The 25,860-nt window shown below is 41.0% G+C and overlaps 1 protein-coding gene across 5 annotated transcripts in view; it reads left to right on the forward strand.

Moving 5' to 3' along the window:
• Positions 1-3,818: 3,818 nt before the first annotated feature.
• col11a2 (collagen, type XI, alpha 2) overlaps positions 3,819-25,860 on the forward strand; it is a 45,943-nt gene continuing 23,901 nt past the window's right edge. The window contains exons 1-12 of one of the 5 annotated variants that reach the window (XM_048993244.1): positions 3,819-4,305; positions 12,638-12,799; positions 13,843-14,053; positions 14,548-14,710; positions 15,250-15,372; positions 17,682-17,777; positions 19,252-19,686; positions 21,325-21,450; positions 23,040-23,261; positions 24,807-24,860; positions 24,942-24,983; positions 25,309-25,371. In XM_048993244.1, the coding sequence (XP_048849201.1) occupies positions 4,188-4,305; positions 12,638-12,799; positions 13,843-14,053; positions 14,548-14,710; positions 15,250-15,372; positions 17,682-17,777; positions 19,252-19,686; positions 21,325-21,450; positions 23,040-23,261; positions 24,807-24,860; positions 24,942-24,983; positions 25,309-25,371 (1,815 nt within the window). In that variant the 5' untranslated portion in view covers positions 3,819-4,187. The remainder of the gene's footprint in view (positions 4,306-12,637; positions 12,800-13,842; positions 14,054-14,547; positions 14,711-15,249; positions 15,373-17,681; positions 17,778-19,251; positions 19,687-21,324; positions 21,451-23,039; positions 23,262-24,806; positions 24,861-24,941; positions 24,984-25,308; positions 25,372-25,860) is intronic. The other 4 variants (XM_048993246.1, XM_048993245.1, XM_048993247.1 and 1 more) reach the window with 4 other exon arrangements.

The following is a 25,860-nucleotide window of genomic DNA, read 5'->3' on the forward strand; positions in this document are numbered from 1 at the left end:
ATATTACAGCCGACCAACCACTATTAATAGTAGTGAATGTGATTGCTATTTAAGTTGTTGGCAAAATTATCTTTAATTGTGAGCGGTGCTTATTTAATGCCCTGTGAGTTTACTGAAACGGGTTTAATGGATGGAAAATGTTAGACTCACATACAGACACAACTGCCAAACCCTAGAGACAAACATGCATATAAGACACCCAAAATACATGCACGTACACAAACACAGAGTGCTGCACAGATCCTACAGATGCACTGACGCATGCTGTCCTTGCACCGCCCACCCTGTGCACACACACACACACACACACCACAGCCACACAGAGACCAGTTATACAGTGGCAGCCACATGAGTGCCAGGTCCGCCCCCCCATCCCCCCCCCCCCCCCCCCACACACACCCCAACACGGGAACTTTTTTCTTTGGGAGCTGATATTTATTTGTGATTGAGGCGTTTCTTTTAGGGGTGTGTGCAAGGTCATATCCCAAAATCACGATCTTCACTCTGAATCTCCTTTTTCTCACAAATTCCTTCTCAATCTGACTTAACAGTGCCTGTGTTCAGAATACAGTGAAATCTACTTAAAGTTCATGTGCTGAATTAACCCCCACCAGTGCGTGAAGCCCCCCTGCTCCACCTCTTTATTCTCTGATCTATTTCAGTGTGTTGTGGCCAGTAGGGTGTGTATGCATGGTTTGCAGCCCTGCCCAGTAAAATACAGAGCTTTCAAGGAAGTGAGCTATATAGTATGGTTGCTTTATTGTAATTACAAGGTCCTCCTTTTCGGAAATAGCAGGGCTTCCCACAAGCACTTGCTGTGTCTGTCTCTATGGCAAACATTTCTACTCTCTCGCCCCCCACTGCTGCCGCACAATCAACCCTACAATTGGTTTATCTCTAATGCAATGCTCATGGATGATGCCGGTGCTGCCAGGTGGTCTGCTGATGCACTTGCTTTGCTCGGGTGTGAAAACTGTGACTTGGGTGGTAGATCCTGCCTGGGAGACCCTCTGATTTCGGGGCAAGGCCTTAATTTGAAAAGGATGAATTAGTAGCTTCCATTATTTCAAGATGCCATGTGTTAGGAATTATCCAGTAATTCATATCTTGTAGTGACCTTCAAATCGGCTGGAAAGGCTTCAATAACAAGGATAGATGCTTATTTTATTAGTGTGTTTCAAAGCCTTCATTTATGATTAAAACAACTGTAAAATGTGGGAAAGTTAATTAGCTTCCATTCTTTCTGTTATACATTTTTTCAATGTCTTGTTTGATTTGTTGACCCAAGATGGTCCATTTCAATGTACCTTTCATTCCAAGGTCCATGCTTTGTTTTGTTTCTGAAGTAAAGCATCTCTCCTTGAAAGCAGAGCTATAAAGCAGCAGTCTAGCTCACAGATGTCATCATTTCCAATTTACTGTTTCTCTCCATACCGTTGTTTTTTCCCTCATGGTCTTTAATCTCCTTATGCAGCTCTGTGTCTATGGCAGAACCACACAACTGGGAAAGTTGCAATTATACTGTTTCAGTGCAAAGACTCACAGAGGCAACTGTGTCCTGGCGATCTGCTATACAAACACATGCTGTGGCTCTCCCCAAGTTTCTCTTTTTACATCCTGCGGGTTCAGCAGTCGAAACCTAGCGGGCAAGAGTGCTTGGTTGGGAATTATAGTTGAATGCCATAGTATCCAAAATAAAACCCAAGCCCAGTGATTTCACTTCTAGAGATGAGCAATCCCACAGTGGCTCAAGTTACTCATGGTGTTTGGTGAGAATAGAATTGATAGCAATCGAAGTGAAAGAGATGCTTCATATATAATACTTTACTTTAATTGCCGTAAATCTGACAATTATCACGTGTATCGGTGGTGATATAAGTAAAGATAAAAACAAAGAAATCTTGTCTCTTTTCAGGCGCATTTTTTAAATGTTGAGGTCTCTGGTTCACACCAATTGGCAGAAGCTAAAGGTTCCATATTTTTAAAAACCCTCCATATACCGGAGTGTAACAAAACAGCAGGTAGCAGGGACACCATAAAATGTACAGAATGAAGGAAATGAGAGGGACTGAGAAAAGGGCAGAAAACATCAAATGGCGGCTCAATTATTAGCTGCTTACTCTTTCTCCTAAATTCATACATAATCACTAAAATAGTTACGTCACAGTGTGAACAGTGTGTAACACAACACAACACATCTTAAAACATCTGCAACCAAGAACATAAAATCAGTCTGCGGGTGTGAGGGAAAGACGTATAATTATGCTGGAATTACAGCAATAAATTTTAAACATACATTTTTTAGTCTGAACTGTCATCTTAATTGGAGATTGGTCATGGTGGATGTGGGGTGGTTTCTTGTGGTTAATGTGACAGTTCTCCTCTCTACACCTACCTTTGACGAGGTATGGAGAAGTACATGTGACCCAGACTATCATTCAGTCCAGAAGCACAGTTGTGTATGAAGTGGTCAGTAGTCTCCCACCTGTGAAAAAATTGTAAAAGTAGAGTTTCTTGCACCCATAAGAATGATTGACATTACAAATTGGATTTTTTCCCTGCTGACTGACATTTAATTCCTGGAAGTGTTGAACAGAATCACTCGGAGCAATGTGATTAATGGATTTCTCCTTGTTCCTTGTTTTAAGAGCAAAAGCCAATATGTACATGATTCAGCAGGTGAATGTGTGGCACTCCAGGTGCACTGTAGGGGGTGTAGCTGTTAAGGCTTTGATAATGTATGAACAAAAATCAGCTCTAAGGCAATGAATGGAAAATATGAAAAATACATAGGTGATTTTTCTGCTTCGTGGCAAACAGCCATAAAATACATAATTTACGCATGAAAATAAACATACGCTGGTTTGCATAAAGATGAAAACATCTTGCGGAACTGCTTTTGGGTACGTCTTATTTATAGAGGAATTGTATTATTAGGCGTCCAATCAGCGAAGCTGCTGGATCCTTATTGTTTTTGTTTAAAGTTTTTTTTTTCGTTTAGAAATGCTTTAAGCGTTATTGTCTATTGTATATTTGTCGGAATTTTGCTTTGACCGTCGTTCGTTAATTCTATGGCTGAAGATAAAATTCTAACGCGCACCTCCGGATAGCCTGTACACTACACTTGTGCACCTATCGGCCTCATCTTGCGGCACCTGGCTCTCCAGTTACGCCATGAGGTTTTGACCTATCAGGGTGCACAGGCAAGATGAGACATCCAATAGGGTGCGTCAAAGGAGACGTGGATCTGAGCGGAAAGGATCCACGAGCCCCTGAACTGCGGACCGCGCTGATTGGTCGCCAGGGTCCGCTTAATAATTCCAAGGACCCACCGGTTCTACCCGGTCCGATTGTCTTATCAGATAGATCTACGAACGGAAAAATGTGCATACAGACATACAAAACATTCATATTTAGGGGGCTTTGTCCCCAGTTTATGAGGGGAATTAAGAGGGGAATAAAGACGACGGTTACAAAGACAGGAATAGAAAGTACGAAAGTACAGGTACGAAAGTGACACAGGTGACTGGTTATATAAAACCCTGAAGTTGAAGTTGCATGTTCTGTACATCCCTTAATACAGACAAGCCAAATAATAATTTGCTTATTATAAATAAACAATAGCAGACAGTACTGAAGCGAAAATAAAATGACAGTTTAACCACTTTTCATCATTATTTCTTATCTTTCCTAGGCCTGCCTTTTTGTCATTTAAAGACGTAAGCTACGTGTGCTCCGCGCGCATGTACGCACGCGAGCTCGAGCCCTCCCTCTCTCCGCACTCTCACTCATTCACTCTCTCTCCGTCCGCACATACACGCTTCTTCACTTTTCGTGGGAGAAAGAAGGGGAGAGAGAAAGAGAGAGAACGAGAGAGAGTGTCATTTTAAGTCTCTCTCTGCTCTCTCCGCTTTCGGTACTCATATCCACTTTTCTGATTCAATGGGACTTTAGCGTTAGGCGTTCAATATTAAATAAAATATTTATTTCCCATGCAATTATTTTTAATTAATTATTGTAAATATTAAGCAAGTGTGAGCTATTTCAAGGTGGTAGTTTTTATTTTTTCACCTCACAGGAAGTTCAGTCGAAAGTATATCGACTGACTTTCTGTGAGACGGGGACACTTAATTTAAAATATCAAAACTTGACAGCCACAGTTAGACGCCAAACAGTCTTCAGACAGTATGGATATTCAAGAATGCTTATTTCGGAAAAAGCGAAGACCCTGGCTCGTGGACCTTTCCTCTGTCACCTTGGTAACTGTGGCGCTGGTACTGTGTCACGCGACTGTGACCCATGCAGGTAAGACTCTTAACAGCAAAAAAGGATGTAAGTAACTAAAGGACATTCATTTTCTTTGCATCGAATAGATACCAAAATGTATTTCGCAGTTCGTACCTCTTGATTTTTGCTCGCGTCTGTAACAGGTATGAAACTTGATTTCCCGAAGCAGGTTACAGTTAGTTAGCGGAATTAACAGGTGAATGAAGTTTAATAAGCAGCTGAGTGCCAAATCATTGGCATTTCCCGTGATCGTAAATGCATAAGTTGTTTTTTCTTTAATTTTTAACACACTTTTTGTTACACACAGTTTTGTCATTCTAATCTGCTGATGGTATAGCAATTGGACTGAGGTACCGCATAAGCGTGCCAGCAAGCTGCCAGCTAGGAATTGATATAGCATATGTACATTTCAATCACTGCAAACACTGGCCACAAGACAAGTTTTTGTTTTTTTTTGTTATTTAGTTTTAATCGAGTTTATATAAAACTCAAAGAATCCTAGTATTCCTATGTTTCACTACTTTGTGAATTTATAGCCTAGTCTTCATCCTATAATAAAGGGTGTCCTCTAACTGGTAGCTAGTGCAGCGTTTTTTGCAGGGATGGGGGCCATGGGGTAGGACGGTGCGGGTCTAATACCCAGCCTTACATCTGGGGTTACGTTCAGGTACTTTATGAAAGTGCGCCTGTCACTTTTTTTTTTTTTTTTACCGCAGCATAAATACACGCAATGACATTCAGTAACGCAAGATTAATATAATTACATTGCACTTTTAAAATGAACCAAATTTTTGTCGCTGTTTCTGGATAATGATCTTCTCGAATTCAGTGAAGAATTGGACAGTACAATTTACACAATTTACCCTGTCTATTATTTAAACGTATAAATTAGCGTTCTAGTTTTTAGATCAAAATACAAGCAGGGACCCATAAATTTATCAATTAGATAACGACTTTTTTCACGGTTAAAGCACAACACAAATCACATATATTGTTGCCATATCTACACATTTTTCACGTTTTTCATGTATAATTGATAATATTTTAATTTTCAATTATGTGGATTTACTAATCTACTTAATTTTTATCATTTCATGGGTCGTACGCACGTTACACACTGAAACTTTGTGGTTATAGTTTTTCGATGAATTTCGTGAAAAGGAACGATTGCGAGGTAGCGGTGCAATTCGTATTCTGACCGCTAGACTCTTACTTCCCGTTTGCAGCTTTTCGGCTATTTTTAACACAGAGGCACTATTCATAAGTTCAAACGAAGAGCTAAAGCACTTTTAATGTATTTTATTTATTATTAATGTTATTGTTATTATTTATGACTTTGTCTCAATAAATTATACTATTTCACAGCACACTGTTTGAATTATAACTAATATTATTTTATTACATAGCGTTTTAAAAGACCCATTACATATTCATAATCGGAATAATGATTTAATCAGTTGTGGTACATAATATTAGTTTTAAGGGATCACAGTTCGTTTAATTCTGGTAGATTTACCAGCATGCCAATTGCAACTGTTGACTGCTCCACCGGGCATATGCCGAAGATCACTTGACGGATTTATTTTTTTTTATAGATATGATAAGAGTAATGAGATCGTACAGTAGACGCATAGAATGTGGACTTTCCTACCAAACGGTGTGTTTTTTGGCTCATGTTCCGATTTTAGATTTCAGAAGCGATTACTTTTTTCTCGTCTAGCTCCCGTGTGTATTTTGGAGGCGGAAGTCTGAATATTTTCCTTTTTTAATGAATAAGATATTATACGGTAGTACGGTTCTCTGCGCATGAGCGTATCAGGGAGAGAGTTCGAGTGAATGTGTTAGTGTGTCAGTGTGCATGTCAGCTTTGTAGTGTTCGGCTTGTGACAATTCATTTGTAAAACGGAGCGGCTCTTTTCTGAGTTTCACGCAGCCGTGACACTTCCCTGAAGTACCTTTTACAGTCATATATAGGCCTGTGTGTTTCTGTATAAGTGCCTGCGGAGTATCTCCCTGCTTCTCTTTTCCAATGTGTATGTGATTTGCCAAATGCTTGTCTTTGAATAATAAAGTTATCATGAAATTCAATGCCCAGTCTAAGCTGGTGGAAAGATGGACATTCTCTCTGGATAGTTACTACCTCCGTCTTGAGGTGCCTACAGTGATAATTGCATGACATACTTAAATAGCAGGTTTACTTTGCTTAGACTGTATGACCTGGGTTTATAACGAATTATACCAAAGTCTTTGCTTAGCTATGCTAATGAATGAGGTTGTACAACTGCTGGTGGAACTATGTGGAAAGTTTTGCATATTACATTAATTTGGAAGTTTCTTGTAACTGGACAGAAGGACGTAATACCCTGTTAAGAAAATAAGAGAAGACAGGGGAATGAAAACATTTTTTGTGTTGAAAATTTAGTTGGGGGATATTTTTTTTAACGTGGATGTTCTCAGCTTCACTTCAATGAGGCCATTGTAAAAGAACAGTCTGCCTTACTAATGCTAACCATAACACACTCTTGCTAACATACACCCTCTTTGCCTGAAAGTAACATAACTAGTGAAAGGAAGCACTGTGCAGTTGGGCTGTAGCCTGACGCGTCTGCATACATTGGCTTGGGTATGTGAGTGTTTGTGTTTGTGTGTCCGGCTTCTAGCACCTCTAGTGTAACACTGTGCCTGTCTTGGGCTGAATGTGTGTGCGTGAGAGATAAGCATATTTGCTTTTTCTTTCCCCATTCTGTGTATTTAGCTCAGTGTGTAGGTCAGGTAGCATGTATGTATCTGTTTGGGCCTGATTTATGCTTATAACTCTAAATTTAATCAAGTAGGGAATTTCAGACATCCAAGTGTTCACTGCTGCAATTACTATCATTTTCTCAGTACCCATTTCCAGTACATACCAATTCACCTTGCCTCTTTGCTCAACTTTTGCCATTTCTTTTACGCAAGCTCTCTCATTTGCTCCTATTCCTGAAGTACCCCGTCTCCATCACCAGAGGGCACTCCATGTCCTATTCTCACATATCCATCTCTCAAACCGCTATATTTCCAATGAGGTTTCATTAGAATATGAAATTTGTTGAACAAAAAAAAACTAATCATACTGAGAAGAGAGAATATGAAATTCTGTATGAACAGTTTTTAATATGTTATTACTATTTTATATGCTGAATATGTAACTATAATAATTTGTATATCTGTATTTAAAATGACTCTCTTGCTGGATAAAACACGCAGACTTTTATGACCCAAGGCTACTCAGTGCTAGTTAGGCATAGCGAATAACTGTTACTTCTTCATCAGGACAAGTTTTACGAAAGAAGTTTAGTGTCTTTATAGTATCCGCCTGCTAGCTGTTATACGACAACACTGGGAGCGAGGAAGCTTACGATGGAGTAATAGAATGAAGACAGGTCTCATGCTTGGTTTGAGTTGTTTTATATGAATCCTTATCGCATTCTTCCCTATTGTTCTGTCTGAATTGCTTTTTGAGAAAATATGACTCAGTGTGATCGTATCAAGCCATGCCTTTCCAAGCTGACTGCAGTGTGTCCCTCAAAACAATAGAAATGCACGATTGCTTGTCCAATCACATGGCACCTTAAGGAAATTGTCTGATTGCACAGTAGCGCCACCATGTGTTGGCGGTCAAAAATAAACCAAGATTATGTCTAGCCTTCAGCCATTTTAATTTTGGCAGTGTTGATGGTACCTGTCTCCTTACTGAGCTACTTTTTTATTATGAGCTTTTTTATTATAAGTGCGATATGTCCTTAATATGTCTATTTTTCTAGCAAAGAACAGGCATGGTTAGGTTAATTCCTGCAAGAGGTTATTGGCAGCTTAATTCCTGCCCAATCCAGCCGCCCACCCATCCATCCATTTTCTGAAACCACTTGTTTCAGAATTGTATTCAGAGTTGCAGGGATCTGGGGGGGGGGCTAGATTCCTGTCACTTGCAGGTGATTATATACCTGCTTTCAGGTTAGATTGTATTGTTGATTCAGATGCACTATGAGCAATAATCTCAGAAGGTGAAAGTTAGAAACTTACTATAGTTGAGATGATCCAGAGACAAAGAACTTTTAGCTATAATATATCACACATCATATGCTAGAAATATAAGTGTCATAATCATTAAGAAGTGGGTCTTGTTGAAACGTCTGAACTTTTTGCTTAGAGGCGTTTTCAGCAAAATGCAGACAGTACTTGCCTTCTTCTAACAGGAAATTCTTTACATGGTTCTGTCTGACACTTAAGGTTTTATTTCATAATTGTTTTTTTTTCTTATTGAAAAAAATCCTCTTTATAGGCATTTTTAATTGTTGGGTAGTTTTGAAATGGGAGTTTCCACTACAAACTATACAGAATTGCTTGTTATTATGAAAATTGACTTAATTGCAGCATAGAGCCTTATCTTTATTTTATTGTTTCCCTTTCAATCATATAACTCCAACGACCCCCACTTAGCTTTGAGCTCTCCCTCCCCATACCTTTCAGCTTCAGTATGAATGAGTTTGGGCAGGGAATGAAGCGACTGGTTCAATCAACTTGTGGTGAAAGCCTCCACCTTGTGTGTAGAGTGCTGCGGTTGGGAGCCCCAACAGACCAGCAACTTGGTACATGCTGGCACTCTGGATTTACTTTTGCCAGTGATGCCTTTAATGGCAATGGAGGTCATTGGTCCTGCCTCCAGCCTCATCCTATAGATAGTGTGCTAGTATGCCCTTCAGATGAATCTTGAGAAGCTGTTTCATCTGCCTGGTGGAGTCATTCTGTCCACTTACCTTCCTGCTTCCCACCTCTGACATTTTTATTGTTACTTTGTCTGAATCAATCACACAAAGACAGGGTCTTCTTTGGTTCAAAGCTGTCCCATGTGCTCATGGCTGGACAATCCTGTGTGACTAGCGCTGCTTTCAGGGCCTTCAACTACCATCCAACACTGTCTTTGAACCAAGTAAATAAACATGAAATAAAAACACTGTTCTGTGTTTATAAACGCGGTCTCACAAACACGATACTGTACTTATTTTGTTTGCGGTGCTGAGGGACTTTTTTCTTCACATCATACTTGTCTAAAAAAAACATGCCCAGGAAAAAAATCGGAAAGACGTGATGCGTGTGCATCCTGTCCCTGCAGACCACAGTCAATGATTATTAAAGAACTTGCTAGAAATGTCTAGAACTTTGCCTCCACATCTGGGTTTGCACCAGCCAAACCTTGCCTACTGATATGCTGAAATTTGGTATTAAATATATATTATATACATCTTAATAACCCCTTTCTAAAGTGGGATTTGTTTTGATGGATATTCTGTCTGTGCACATTTTCGGCATCATAAATAGAGGATAAATAGAGAGCTGCAACGTGAATTATAGCCCTCCGCCTGAGCAGTGCACACACGCCTAGCTACTGTGGTCGGCTTGAGCTTTCGATAGAGAAGTGAGGACACACCGAATTCATGCCTGGCCTTGTGTTTGAAAGTACAGCCCTTCCATCATCATTTTCGGTTGTTTTAATCTGCACTTTCTATAAATGTTGCCGTTTTGTATGTTTGTGTCTTCCCTTAATGTCTCTTAATCTTCTTCCATACAACTAAAATTTCAAATTCCGTTTTTTTCTATAGCACTTTCTCCCTCATTCAGTCATAAATGGATGTTTATGTGAAGATGAGAGGTCAGAGGTCAAGGTGTCATGCGGTTTGTGTCTCTGATATTTAACATTGTTGCATTAAGGTGTCATAAAGAATTAGGAAGGCCCTTTACAGAAGGCAAGGGTGAAGGGGGAGGCATTTTGGGAATTTTACAGAGCTTGCTTCAGTTTAAACGGGTGTTCACAGTGACCTGTGGTGTCAATGAGCCATGGTCTGCTGAATCAGTCTGTGTGTGAGGAGTCTTTTCCCACTGTGTGCTGTTGGGCTATCAATCTACACATAAAGTCTTTGTGTACACACAGTGTGTGATCAAGCTAGAGTTGTATGTGTAATGGAATATTTGGCTTAGGAAAACCTTTCTTTTGGAGTTGATTTTAGATCAGACAATGATATTTGTGGTTATTGGTGGTGTGTGCTTGTGCCTGTATATGTTTGTTTGGTGTAGCATGAGCGTCTAATAAAAATGTTGTCAGACTGATAAATAAAAGTTCGTTTGTACCTTTTTTCAGAAATTCTAAATTTCACTTGATGTGATATTTGATTGTATGATAAAAAAATGATCTATGCATCAAAAAATTATCTTTCTGTCAATACTGTTTTAATGCTATTCTTAGGTTCTTAGGTTCATACATTATACGGAAAGCATGTAAGGTGTACCAATTCTCATCTGGTGGACAGAATGACAAAAAATAGAAGTGAGCTGCACTTTTCCCGTAAAGACACATGTGGCCTTTTTCATCTGCTAATTATAGATTAGCTTGGCCTCTTGTCAGTTGTATTTCTAGGGATACGCTTGCTCTCTTCTCTATAATCCTGGAATTAGTGAGAGTGTCTGTAGGCACAGTGGATGAGAGTGCTTCCTACATATAGCTGAAATGCACTGAGAAAGCGGGGAAAACGTGGCTATCTACCCTTCTGAGTTTTTAGCATGTATGCTTTATGTTAGCATTAGGCATTTTCCATACTTACTACTTTTCTGGTAGAAAAGCTGGCGGGCAGATGTGAACAGGCAAGGAACAGAGGTGCACATTGTGTGCTGCACACTAATGGGATTTGATAGCATCATATTCAGCCGGCAGTCTGGATCGCTCCCCCGGGTCATGTCTGTTTTTTAGGATTAATGTAGCATTGCGATATCACTTTCTCCCGGTCCGCTCATGCCCTGCCTGGCTTCCAACATCAACCTAATTGTCCCTCAAAATAGCCCAGGGAAACTCTACTTTCCACAGGATATTTTTATATATTAAATTGTTAAAAAATCACTGTCATTAAAGAATATTTAATTTTGGTGACAAACTTAGTAAGACTAAATATAACTATCCAACTTCCAAATCCATATCTCACAGGGGTTCCTGGACCCTGTCTCAAGTCATAGGGGACAAGGCAGGGAGACACTGGCCAGGATTCCAGTACTTTACATGGCTTATGTGTACACAGTCACACACCACAGACAGTTTAGAGGCACCAATAATCTTGACTGCCTGTCTGTAGACTCCAGGAAGAAACACATGTGACTTAGGGAGAACAATATTTTCTTTTAGTCTCAAACTTCACAGTTCCCAGTGGATGAATAGATTATTCACGTTTGTAGTTCGGTTGTGTTTCTGTATGAATGTCTGATTAAACTGTGCTTGACAGTAAAATTAGACCTGAGAACGTTCTTGGTATGGCTGCAGTATGAGCACAGAGTTTCATTGTCTCTCTTTTGTCAGCTGTGTCTCAGAGTTGAGATTTTAATAGGACTCTGATGTTAAAATTGACAGAGAATCTTATAAACATGGCGATAAAAGCCAGTCTTCTCTGCATAAGAAAACAGTTGGCGGCCCATCGGTGTGTGACCTGGATAGCATGTTCTTAAGAAGTGAAGCAAAGCTTTGAAGTAGTGGGAATGTTGACCTGCTGAACCGTGACCCCAGTTTGAACTTCTGGTAGGGGTAGGTGGGCTTGGCTATTTTCAGTGTGCCTGCATTTATGGCCTGCTGATGCAGTATGTGCAGGTTAATGAGAAGAGCTCCAAAGTACAGGAAAAAAGGCAGGTTTAAAATGAAGGCTTCAAAATAGAGCATCCTGGATGCGCCTGAGACTGGAATGCGGAGCTGGAGAGGGCAGCGCGCAGCCTGATGTCACGCCCTATCATTAGCGCTCTCAGTCTGCAGTGAGCAGAAGTGGCCAGACGTACCAGCAGCTGTCTGAAACGATGCCCGTAGCTGGTCAAAGCAGGCCCCCGATACATTTCGTACAGGCAGATACTGATCATGGGGTCCGCTGGGGTCCTTCAGGTTCCAGTCACTTGAAGGTCTGCCCTGGGTGGTTTTATGTCATCACGCACTCAGGAATATTTTATAGATTATAAAAGGTTGTTGAAAGGTGTCAGTTAGGAATTTTTAATGATCCTATTTATACTTAAAAGGTAAAAAAAAATCTGAGTTGCTTCTTTGTTCTTTTAGTATGCGGAAGTATTTCTTATAGTGCTGAGTAGATTTATTTAAAAATATACAATAACAATTAAGATGTATTTTAAAAATGTACTGCACAGGACCTGCCTGATCTGAGAACAGCTTATTTCTACCTGCAACATTAACCTCCTTAGTTTGAGCACTTGTATTCAGAGCCTCCCATCAGACACATAGCCAGTAGTCATGGTGATGATCCCTGACCTTTCCAGTGGTCCATTTTCTCTTCCCTAGACCCAGTGGATGTACTGCGAGTGCTGCAGTTTCCCTCCCTGCCTGAGGGGGTGCGCAAAGTGCCAGGATTCTGTACCTCACGTCGGTCCAGCTCCCCCGACCAGGCCTTCCGTGTCACCAAAAAGGCACAGATTTCTGCCCCCACAAAGCAGCTCTTCTCAGGTGAGCTATATGGCACCTCTCAGGACATTCTCAATTGAGTGCACCTCAAGAGATTAATTAAAAATAATCTTAACTCATTTAAAGACTGAATTACCTGTGCTACATGGTCTTACTTTGTCCAATACCGTGGATAATGTTACATTATGTTTTTAATTAACTCTTTGTCACTGTTTGTTACAGTTTATTACATTCTTAACTATTGTACCATACTCCATTTGGTAGTCAGCTTAATTTAAAGCTGATGGATGTATTTGTTTATGGGAAAATGTTCTTCTGTATAAAAATGTAAAGTTTTCTGCAAGTTTCATGTGGAAAGTAGCCTTAGTTATACTTTTCAGGTTGATAGGTGACTTTAGCCTTCAAGGGAACATCAATGGTAATTCCTATGGAAAACTATGGAAAACAGGACTGTACGTGACCCCTAACTTTAAATGGATATAATAATCTCATTGTTTCCTGGGCTTCCACTTTGCTATTATTTGTCTTCTGTTCAGAATTGTTCTTCTTATACGTACTCGTAAGAGTACACGTAATTATTTAGATGGACAGCAGTGACTCCCAAAGGGAACAGAGGTGACAAATGGAGGGGCTGTAGTGCAGCGATAGCAGTGCTTACAAGTGGAGGCTCCGGAACCTACCAGCAATGCGTTATTTGTGCCAGATTCTGCCGGAATGTTTTCGTCCCAGGACCTGCGGCCACCTCATTTTCCTTGCGCTCTCATATGCCTTTCATGTTCCAGCACCTTCTGAGTTACAATTTAAGCACTGCCATCTCAGGGAGCACTGGTCATGAGGCAGTGGGAGCTCTGAACAGGATGCCTCAGGGTACATGCACAAGGATCAATTTAGTGACACCAATCCACCAAAACCTCATCTGGGGCGGAACCCAGGGAGAGGATACAGGCTCCAGATGCTGGTAGTGAAAACAGTAAACAGACCCACGAGCCTGTGATGTCACCCAATCCCCAACCAGGTCTCCCTCCCATCTCTCCGAACCATTATGCACCTTATTCTCATACAAGGAAATTGTAATTCCTGTCCAGGCCACTTCCCAGAGAACTTCTCCATCATGGCACTGGTGAAGGCCCAGTCAGGTCTCCAGGCTTTCCTGCTGTCAATCTACAGCGAGCAAGGTGTGCAGCAGCTGGGCGTGGAGCTGGGCCGCTCCCCCATCTTCCTATACGAGGACCAGTTACGGAAGCCTGCCCCGGAGGACTACCCGCTCTTCAAGGGCATCAACCTGGCTGACGGCAAGTCAGTAACACTGCAAACTCTGCTTGGCTCATTTGTGTGTGAAAGCTCATTGGTTTTCAGTCTTTATTCATATAGCATTGTTTTAACCATAGAGTTTACAAAGTCCTTCACAGACATTTTAGAAGAAGAAAAAGAAATTGAAATAAGCACAGAAGAAATGAGAATAAGTACAAAGCAATTCAAATAGATTAAAATAAATATATAGACAAACAAATTGATAATAATAATAATAATACCACCAAAACGTAGGACCATCCATTTTTTCCTTAGGGGACTCTAGCCCCTACCTCACAGGAGGCTCTAATGGAGCGATATACATTTATGTAATTATGTAATATCATAAACATTAGAAAGTTATTCACCGATTTTGGTGTCATTTCGATTATTTTCATGACTATGAGTATAAGTTTGATGACACCTTTGCCTCACGAATACACAGCACATTTCTTTTCATAGTATAAGACAGTCTTGCTGTTCTTCCTCCTGTCCTGCAGGTGGCACCGCATAGCTATTTCTGTGCAGAAGAAGAATGTGACATTGATCCTCGACTGCAAGAAGCGCATGACCAAGCCCCTGCTACGCAGTGATAAGCCTGTACTGGATGTCAAAGGCATCACTGTATTTGGGGCCCGCCTGCACGACGAGGGGGTTTTCCAGGTCAGATGGCAGCCAGTGTGATGCCAAAAAATTCCATTTCCACTAACTTCCCAAAAGGGTATTATGTGTTTATATAAGCTGTGAGCCAGCGGGAGGCACAGCAGTGGCACAGTCACTTGTATTATGGCATAAGATCACACCAGCCATGTGCTTCAAAAGCTGTCAATTAATCCAGCCAGTCCCTATTAGGTTAATTACATTAATATTGTGTTGAGTGGATAAGAAACAGAAGTGTTGGAGAAGGCATCTTGAAAGGCGGGGGGCTTTATAGTTATTTTTAAGTTCACCTCTACCTGCAGAAGCAGCCAGCCGCCTTTAACTTGGGATTATGCCATAGTATGCTATTTGACAGAAGTGCATATAATTACTTAAAATGATAGCTATTTTGTAGTCTGGCTGATTTAATTGCTGGAGTAACCCTTCTTGGAATCCCCTTATGTTGTAAACCTCATCTTCTTTTGCAGATACTCTATGTTTTGCATTGTATATTTATTTCGATTTGCCGTTTAAAGATTGATTCTCCTGCTATTTGTGCACAGGGAGACATCCAGCAGCTGCTGATTGCGTCCAACCCTCAGGCTGCTTATGACTTCTGTGAGCACTACAGCCCTGACTGCGACTCACCACTGCCCAAGACTCAGTCGCAGGACCCCAACGCACACGTGAGTGATGCTCCATGGCAAATCCCACACCGCCATCCCATCTACACATGAGTATCTGTTTGGCTATAATAATGCCCTACGACACTGAGATTCACTCCCTGTTTGTAAGTTAATACCACAGTATCAAGGCAGCACACCCACAAATATTTACACTGGAGGCCTAGGCTTTATCAATGGGTATGTTCAGGGTCATCAAAGTTCTGGTCTCCGCGCTCATGGGAGTTTAACTTACACAAAAATGTTCTGAGGGTAGAACAAAAAATGATTGGTTCAGAGAAATAACCAATCACATTGTAGAGACGGTGGGTCCAAGTAACGAGAGGAGGCAGGACCAACCAATCAGATGTCTTGGTCCCACCTCCTGTAGTTGCTTGGACCCACCACTACTACAATCTGATTGGTTATCTCCCTGAATCAATAATTTTTTTTCTGCCCTCAGAACATTTTTGTGTAAGTAAAACTCTCGTGAATGGTTTCTGCTTGCATGCTGTGCTTTGTATCACTCTCGCTCTCCTGTCATTCCATTGAAGTCCTGAGCCACCAGAAGGACTCCCAGAAGGCATAGAATACACAAAGGGAGATGATGTAACCATCCAATTAATATTTTATGATCTGGAGTTTATCTGACATACTGTTTTCTGCATAACAATCACTTTATAAGTTTGATGGAAAGTTCTCTGCTTCAGAAAGGAGAGGAAAGCATGACAGGAACATGAGAGAAAGCATGATACAAACTGACGGCTTATGCTGTTTTTCCACTTGTGCTTCATGCATCATGACCAGAATAAATAAAGAAAGTAAAAAAACAGTCTGAATGTTGGGATGTTCATTGGGAATGAGGCTTTCTGACACTCAAAGGCTAATGAGCATCTCACTTTGAGGGGCCGAAGCCCAAGACCAACTTAATGTGAGTTTGTCAGTGGAAGTTGTGCATGGCCTTAAAATGATATTAGTAGATCAGCCCATAACATTATTTAATATATTTACTGTTATTGTGAAGAGTAGACAAAATGTAAATGACAGAACAACGGAGGCAAATTTTGATTCTATGAGACTGGTCACTTTATTGTTCAAAACACTTAAATTTTTGCAGATAAATTCAATATAACTAGATGTTTTATTGTAAGTGTGGAAAAATACTGTACATCTAAAATAATAACTATATATATAAAATAAGACTTTATATAGAGGGATTTTTGTAGTCATGATGCATTCTGCTACAAACAGCTCTGGCAATCCAGAGACTTATTTTCATATGGCTTCTGCTTCAGAATATTCTTTTGGGTGGGTCATATTCATACAGCATTTCAAACAATGTCTTACTCTGCTCATTGGAATTAAGAAATTTTACACACATTGGCTTTAAATCATTGAAACTATAAATACCAGAGCATTGTTTAAAGAATCAAAATTTTGTATAGCAAAACATTTACTTAAGATTTCTTTTTAAAAGGGTAGAAATAGTTTGATGAATATGACCCATCATTTTGGCAGTGCACTTAATATGAGTAGCATCAGATGACATTTTGAATTTGTATTTTTAATAAAAAGTCACAAACCAGTTGCTGAGGACATGTTTTCGGCCTTTTTCAAAAGTCTATAATCAAACCCCAGCCCTTGTTTGCTGCTATTTTGTCATGTTGATGCTACCGAATAAACAGCAGAAGTGAATATAAATCATTGTGGTTTTATTGATGTGCCTCTTTTGCTAAGTGCTCCTATTAAACTATGGAGGGCCTCTCTGAGGTAGCAGTGGAAGAAATTAGTGTGGGATTAGTGTGTCCTTCAGTGACTGATCATTCTAACCCATTTTTCACTGGGTTAGACCTGACAATGACTGACAGCACTTGCTAATTCCACTCACTTCAGGGGAGTGTTCCACAAAACAGGATTTCTCAGTTAGCTGGGTTAACTTATGCTAGAAGTCACAATCGTCCAATAAGAGTTCAGGTAAGGAGCATTCCTATTGGACAATCATGACTTCTAGCTTAAGTTAACACAGGTAATTGAGTGATCCTACTTCATGGAAACACCCCCCGGTTTCAAATTCACTTTTCTCCCATTACTATTTTCAATGGCCCAACAGGTTTTAATAGACAACAGCCAAGGCTAATGCTAATTGATCTGCATTTTCTTCCCTGTATTTCTTCTGCTTGCTCCCCATGTGGTTCACCTCGCGTTCAATCCTGCACCCCTTCCTGCTCTCCCCCCTCGTATGTGCATCTGCTTTTACCTTGACATTGCTACCTCTCCATCTCTGCCCTTCTGTGTACCCCCCGCCCCCCACCAAATACTTTGATGAGAGGCAGGATGACTATGAATACCCTTATTACGAAGATTCCACCGGCAAACCCTTCTCTCCGTCATCCTCGCCACCCTCGCTCGAGAAGGTCCCCTCTGAGCAGGTAAAGAGGGAGCAAGAGAGGAGGGAAAGCTGGGGCGATCACGGTAAGGAGGCAGGATGGGGTGAAGGGAGGCTGTAACATCATACTACCTCCAAACAATGTGGATATTTGGCTAAGGAAACTTTTTAGCAGATTTGCCATAGTCTATCTGATTCAGGGACTTGTCTATGTGAGACTGAAGGCATGGGCACTGCGAAGGTATCACATGACACTATCCTCTGGCAGCCCCTTTCAGTCTGAATAGTATCAGGATCAGTCTTCACCCTGCCCTCCACCTCCTTTCTCTGGTGTGCCCCACGCTCTCCCTCCTTGCGTTTTCACCCATACTCCCCTCCCTCCCCACCTTGTCCATCACGATGGCGTCAAAGTCGCGCAAATGTCATGTACGTGTAATGTCGCCGTCACCTGTGCATATACGTGTTTGTGTGTGTGTTGGGTGTGGAGGTGGCGCATGGGCTCAGGTGCCGTGATGCTCAGTGACACTGCCACATGGCCTGTTGCACCGAGTCCATCCAACTGTCCAAAGACAGGAAGGGCGGGGGGATTGTGAGCCCGCAAGAGAAAGAATGAAGCAGGCAGCTATAATGCATGCAGATCTGCAAGTCTCTGTCCAAGTATCAGAATATTGTTGAAACCTTTGCTTTGGTCTCTCTGTTTTTTTATGAAAGTTTTCTCTCATATTCCATGAAGAATGTATCTGCATCTGCATGTATGTCTCTATTCTGCTCCTGTGCAATAAGTTCAGGCATGTTCATGGGCATGTAAATGTTTAAACATCTAAGCATGTATCTGTTTTTTTTTTCTTTGCATTTGCAAAGTCCATTATGCTGATAGCTGCATCATGCTTGTTGTGTGCGATTTCATGTTTTAGTATCTGTTTGAACCCCTTTGCAAGGCTATTGCTGACTGTTCTTCCTCAGTGCACCTGAATATCACTTACACATTGGTAGCAACACATCCTTCTCTGTGCGGTTGGAGGACTCAGCGCCCTCTGGCTGTCGGGCAGTGTCACTGACGCCAGGTTTATCTGGCTGCCATGCCCAGTATCACCCCAAACCTTAGGCTAGAGTTCTCTTAAACATAAATTGCTGCTTTTTAATACAGAATATGGCATTACTGGAGAGAGCAGAAACCTTTATACAAATAAATGAAATTGAAACAAAAATGTGGACAACAAATCCATCTTCTAATTGCTTATCATGGATTTCAAGTATCATTTTTAATATTATGTGTTGTCTTATTTTCTTCTCTGCAGTTGATATTTGCTGTACCCAGTAATGCCAAAACTAGCTAAATAATAAATCCAGCTAAGCCTCAGCTATTATTGTATCTCAAAACATCCAACTATGTCTTTGTCTCTCCACCTCCCTCTCTGTGCCTCTTTGCCCCTACTGTCCCTGATGTGTGTCTCTCTCCGTACCATCCTCCTTTGTGGTTCACAAACTGCAACACAACACACCAAAATGTGCAACAGAAGAGCAAGGCTGTCAATGGCAACTCCAACAAGCCTAAGTCCGCACTGGCCAAACCCAAAGCACCCGTGGGCAAGCCAGACTTAGTCAAGCCCAAACCAAAACCCACTTCCAAACCAAAGTCCCCGCCAGTCAACAAAAATGACAACAGTAAAAATGGAAATGGGAAAAATGTCAACAGCCAGAACAGCAAAAACGGCAATGGCAAAAACAGCAATGGTGTGACCAACGGCAACAAAGTCCAGGCAGTAAAGAGCTCCCATGCCCAAAAGACATCCCCTGTCAAACCTACTCCAAAGAAAGTGACTACAGCTCCCAAAATTCCTGCTTCTGCCAAGCCCAAAATGATTCCTCCCTTTGGGAAGGCTGCTGGCAGCTCCACCGTCTCCTCGATGCCGGCTAAGCCCAGGACGACAACTGGCAACGGTTATCTACAGGTACAAATGAAGGGCCCAAGGTGCTGAGATCTAGAACCATCAGTCCCACTTGACCACACATGACTATGACATCACTGACTGTCCAGGTTTTCCTTCACTGAGTCAACGTTCTTATCGGTGCCATAAACGTTGCAGCCCTTTATTTGTTAGTTCCATTATTTCTAATACACACATAATGCCACATTCCTACAACCAAAGCCAGTATAATCCCATATAAATTGTGCACACATGTAATATTTATATGTATATTCACATTTAATATGATTTAATAAAACATTTAATAAAATTCATATATTTTTAAATATAATATTCATACCTACAAGCTTACACAGTGTATGAAAACCTGGATTCATTGTGAGTTCTCTAAAACTGGGCCATGTGGGCCTAGATGATCTCCACCTTTTATAAAATCCCATGTATATTTTAGTGACGGGTATAAAGTATAAATTATGAATGGTATGATATGGCAATATAACATTACTGTCATATTGCAGCATATCGTTACCTGAAACCAGTAAGCAGAGTTTCCTACCACCGCTAGCTGTGGCACACAAGTGTAACCCCTCAGCATGCAATGCAGTTTAAGTATAAGAATTTAGCTTTGGCATGTTGATTGAGTAAAATGTGTGCATGGTTTGGTTTTTACGGCTACGTAACATGATGCTAAACTGACACCTAAAATGAAACATACAAAGTAAGTACAGAAATGCACACGATACAGTGAAAACACCTCTGCTTCCGCTCTCTTCACTCAATATCCTTCTGACACTTATGTCGGTCATATTTCAAATATGGACATGACAAGGTCACGGGAATGGGATTGTGAGATGATGAAAAGAAAGACGAAAATGCACCCATTGTGCACAGAATGCATATATTCTGACACAAACATGAGGGCTGTATCCAGGCCGACGTGTTGCCGCAGTAACGGTTCTCAGGTCCTTCATCGAGCGAACATGAACCAAAATGTCAAAGCAGACATTATTCCTGCGATTACCACATCATGACTATATGTACTGAATGTAAACGGCACGGTAAGTATGTAGCCTTCTCCCTTTCTCTCCTTGTTCTCTCTGTCTCCTGTCTTATTTTGTGAAGTTCTGTCCCACTTAACAGAAAACACTATACAAGCTGTGCGCCGCCACCATTATCAGTCTTTGTGCAGGCTGATGGTGTAGATTTACGCTCTGGTTCCAATGAGAGGCTCAAGTGCAGACCTTTTACTCAAACGCTTTAACCTTCTTATGGCATAGTGGCTCTTCATTAAACTTTGAAGTACAAATAACAAACACAATCTATTATCTGCACCTTGTAATTTGTAATTTCCAGTCAGAACTTAAGCACAAGAAAAGAATTTCAGCTGGCGACGGATCTCTGTCAATCCAAATCTTGCATCTAAGAGGCAAGGTTTTTAATTCCAGCTGAATTCTTTTTAACTGAATACTGAAAATTACAGTCTTTTGCTGGAAATTCTATCTGGCAACAATCTTCCATATTGTGCTCGGCCTCTATTCTCTTTGTTAACATAATTACAATGATAATAATCATGAAAGCCTTCAGACTAACCCCCCTTTTCCCCCCAAATCTGCCTGCCTCCCCCCTCACCCCGCCCACCTGCCATTGGCTTTGGCCTATCAGGATATAGATCCTTCCCAAACAGAGGCTGACCACACCCCCACAGAGACGGATTATTATTACACCTTAGAGGAGGAGGAGACAGCCCCAGACAGTGAGGTGACTGGACAGAAAATCCCCATGTCAAAGGTAAACCTAGAATTCTGGGACAGGTAACGTAGTACATGGAGTGCAACACAAGTCAAGATTTACAGCTACTTTCAGAATAAATGCCACATGGCACCTTTGATTCTAAAAGGACACCATTTTATGACAATAAACTCATAGTTTAAGGCTGATCCTGTACTGCATTTTAAAATACATTAGTCTAAGGCACTCTTTTCTTTCAGAGAGCTGGAATAGATGTAAATATCTTTACAAAAATGCTGAATTAATTAAATTAAGGATAAATGTTGTTGGTGGTAAAGCCCAGCTGTCATTTAATATCTTAACTTTTATAATAACTCCCTGCATAACACAATAATTGCCATGGGATTTAAAATACTGCAATCGCACAGTATGTTCCACATCATAAATGTTATTTGTTTTAAAATAATGACCCGTAAGATATTTTTTTCTTAAATGTGAGTTTATAAGGCAAAATTCTTTTGCATCTCCCATTTAGGTATTTTTGTTCTTGCTTTGGGATTTTCTCAAAATTAGGCCAAAAATACACCCTCTAAAAATGTGAGATAACATCAAGAAGACTTTGTCTTAAACTAACTACACTTAAGAAAATCTGTTCTGTCTGGCATCATTATTTTAAGATTAATAATAATTATAACGCTAACATTTAATCAGGATATGATCATAGACACTTTTACGGAAATGAGAAATTATGATGTTTCGTTTTCTAGGCACAGAATGACATGTAATGTCAAAATATCGCAGTTTGTTTTGTATGAACCTTGATGGTAAATTTTTGAAATGGTGTTTAATTCTTGGGAGAAGCTGAATTACAATTTCCCATTTTAGTGAAAGTCTAGTTTGTACCAGTTACAACAGAAAGTCAGTAAGATTTGTAGAATAACATGATTTATCATTGGTAGAATTTTTTTTAGCAAGTAAACATTTTAATAAAGTTTAGGTAAAATTGTGAAATAAGCCTGCAATTTTACACAAAGATATTTGCCTTAAAGTTGCTTAAAAGTTGCCATATTTATATTTGCCATGCATGTTATGTTTTTGATGTTTTAGCTTAATGTGTAGGTCAAATTATATTGGAAGAATTATTTAGCTTATATATAAAAAAATGTGTGCATGAATTGTCACAAAACACAAAGAGCTTGTGAAGCATATTGATTTCAATGGAAAAGTCTCTAGGTATGAGGAAAGGAAATTAGACAGACCAGGAGAAAGGTTGGTATCCTAAGGAATGTAACCAGTAAGTCCCATAACAATGTTGGCTGATAGTCAAAAGAGGTGTAACACTGAGGTCACCGGTGGATGGGCCATCTAAACTATGCAGTTTAATTACGATCCACCAGGTGTCAGTGCACCCTCTGTCCTTCTTTCAGTGCCTGTTGACAAAGGTAAGACTCACCACACTGTCTCTCTCTGCCTTCTCCCTCTCTGTCATGACCTTCACTGTCTTACTTGCCGTTTCCTTTACCTTTATATCCTTTCGATGCCTTTGCATGCCTTCTATTTTTCCCTCCCTCCCTGTTCCACTCTTTCATTTCATTCTTTCATTCCCTCCCACATCCTTCGTCTATCCTGTGTAACTTCTGTGAACCCAGGTGGACGAGACAGTGGTGGCACAAGATGTAGATTTGGCCAAGTCAGGTGTGTCTCAGTCACCGGATGAGGTCTTCACCGAAGAGTATGTGACCGGAGACGGGGGCATGAAGGAATACGACTATTCCTACAAGGACTTCATCGACCCCGTCCCTGATGGCAACGGAGGCACCCCTGATGGCGACATTGGCCCTGCACTGTCCGCTGTGACAGACGAGGGAGGCGTAAGTTCTGCTTCATTCCAAACCTCCATTTCAGTTTCAGAAGAAGCTGAATTGGGGTTTGCTAGTGAAGAATGTATTCCATGTAGACATGCATGCAAAATTGCATGTGTCTACATCTGGCTGCAAAACAGTGGTTCCACTACAGGACTGAAGATGGGGATGAGTGTTACATTCTGGAACATAAAGGACCTGATATGGCTGCAAAACACTAATGCACCAGTGTGATGCACTCCAACTGAACTCCACTCTGAATGCATCATGGGTCCATATAGTGCTTTTGAAAATTCATAACAGAATAAGAATATAAATACAGTATTACAAACAAAACTTTCACACATCATGTTAGAGGCCCTTACGAGTAGCAGGAGTCGGGGTTTGATGCTGGGTGTCTCAATACCTGGAAAAAAAGCAGCCACACCACAGAGCAGTGTTTCCCAATCCAAGTTTTTGCTCCCTCCCAGCTCCTGGTAGAGCAAAAACGTGGGCTGTCTACGGGTCACCAAGGACCAGATTGAGAAACACTGCCATAGGGGTGTAGTGAACATCGGCCTTACTGACACATGAAGCCTCTCCGCTGTTCATTAAAAAATGGAGCTGAAGTTTAGATATAAACAGACCATAAAACTTAGCACTAATCCAAGAGGTACCAAGCAACATGGCCCTGCAGCCCGTTGAGAATCAAGTGTGTCTAGCATTTTTATATGAGTTTGAATGTGAGAAGATGGTGGTAGAGAAGAAAACAGCGTCACCTGTGTTCCTTTTTGTGTACAAGCTGCCCGCACTGTCTGTGCATGTTTCTGAATGTGCGTGTTTGTCTGTTCTTCTCCAGCTGCTTGGAGCATTGTGGCCGTGATTCAGCATAGCTGTATTTCATTTTCACCAAGGAATTGTGTCAAATTGCAACATAGTAACATAATACTTGCAAAATTGTCAGCAGTAGTTCTGTAATTAACGTGTCCACAAACCAATCTATCTGTAAAAATGGATCTACCATACCACACCGCCCACACATAGAGACATTTGAGCATGACGGTAATGTATGGTGATATATAACAATTATACTGCGGTACACCATACCTGCTTCTGAGACATTTCCAGGGGTTCTTTTGCCAATGGCCCACATTAGCAAAGGGTTCTTCCTCTGCAAAGAGACTGTACCCCTGTGTTGGAGCAAGTTCCGCTCTCTTCTCTCAGGCAGTAATAAAAACATCTTCACAATACATGTACTGTGTTTACGTGCCATCATGGCCAGGATGAGTGTTTGCGTTGCCTGGTGGTGGCAGTGTAACACAGATTCACAGTGACTTTCATGATCATGCATAATGCATCCATTGATCATGCAGTACTGAAACAATCATGGTCAATGCCCCCCCCACAAGTGTGCCTGCGAGGGCTTCTGTGTTTCAGAGCAGTCCTGCAGATCCTGGATTTTTCACGGGTCTCGTAAGCATGAAAGTCTTTGACGTGCAATGTTCTGTGTGTGGACCTCTAACTCGTGTACACTGACTGTGCTGTGTTTGTGGGTTACATGTGTGTTTTCCCCAGGCCTCAGTACGAGCCCAGAAAGGAGAAAAAGGAGAACCTGCAGTTCTGGAACCCGTGAGTGATGCTTATCAGTTGGCAGTCTGAGCACTCAGGGCGTTCACATCGTAAGACAAGCTGTCTCACTGCCTCTTTCAGGGTATGCTAATCGAAGGACCCCCCGGACCAGAGGGACCAGCAGTAAGAATTCATTCTTTGCCAATATGAATCTACTTTTATGCTTGTGGTTTCTGTGGTTTCAGTGACCTTCTGTGTTCGTGGCCAACCCACCAATGTGGCTTTTCACTCACTGTAGAATTAATGCACGCATAGCTGTCATTAACTCTGATTCACAAGCTATTTATATAGCATGTTCTGAAGAACTGGAGCCTTTTTTTATGTGGTGTGGTGCCAAATGACCAAATCATATTGTGGTTGATTTTCTCAATGTACTGCTATGCACAGGTGTTTTATAGTGTATGTGCACTTGTAATTTTTCTGTCTTCCCTCCATCTCTCTCTCTCAGGGTCTTCCCGGCCCCCCCGGCTCCCCTGGCCATCAGGGTTCCATTGGCGATCCCGGAGAAAGGGTGGGTGTTATCACAGTCCCTCATTGAAGCAGCCTCCCCAATCCTTGTACTGTGTGAACATGTGCTGTGCCGCCTGTCTGTATTTTATATGCTTTGATGACCGGCTTCAATACCAAAAATAGCTCTACTGTCAGAACTTTGTTTTACAAACATGGACCACCTATTTTAACAAAATTTGTATTTTACAAATTTAATATTTTACAAAAATGTATTTTCACTCTTCAGGAAGTGATCACTCACTGGAATTTAACCTATAACAGTATCTTTAGGTGTATATATATCACTTTTTTAAAAATCATATAGTTTTAACTGCTTATGGGGCTGCTCTGTTGACCATAAATATGTATTTATAACGACAAATGTTTTTTGCTAGAAAAAAAATTATATTTACTTCATTGCAAGCACATGTAGGTCAGCTTGTGTAGCATTCAAGCCTGAGTGGAGGTCTATCTCAGCTGGTTTAAGCCTGTTGATGGCCATGTTCAGTCA

The sequence above is a fragment of the Brienomyrus brachyistius genome, chromosome 23, assembly GCF_023856365.1.
Source record: "Brienomyrus brachyistius isolate T26 chromosome 23, BBRACH_0.4, whole genome shotgun sequence".
Classification (NCBI taxonomy): domain Eukaryota; kingdom Metazoa; phylum Chordata; class Actinopteri; order Osteoglossiformes; family Mormyridae; genus Brienomyrus; species Brienomyrus brachyistius.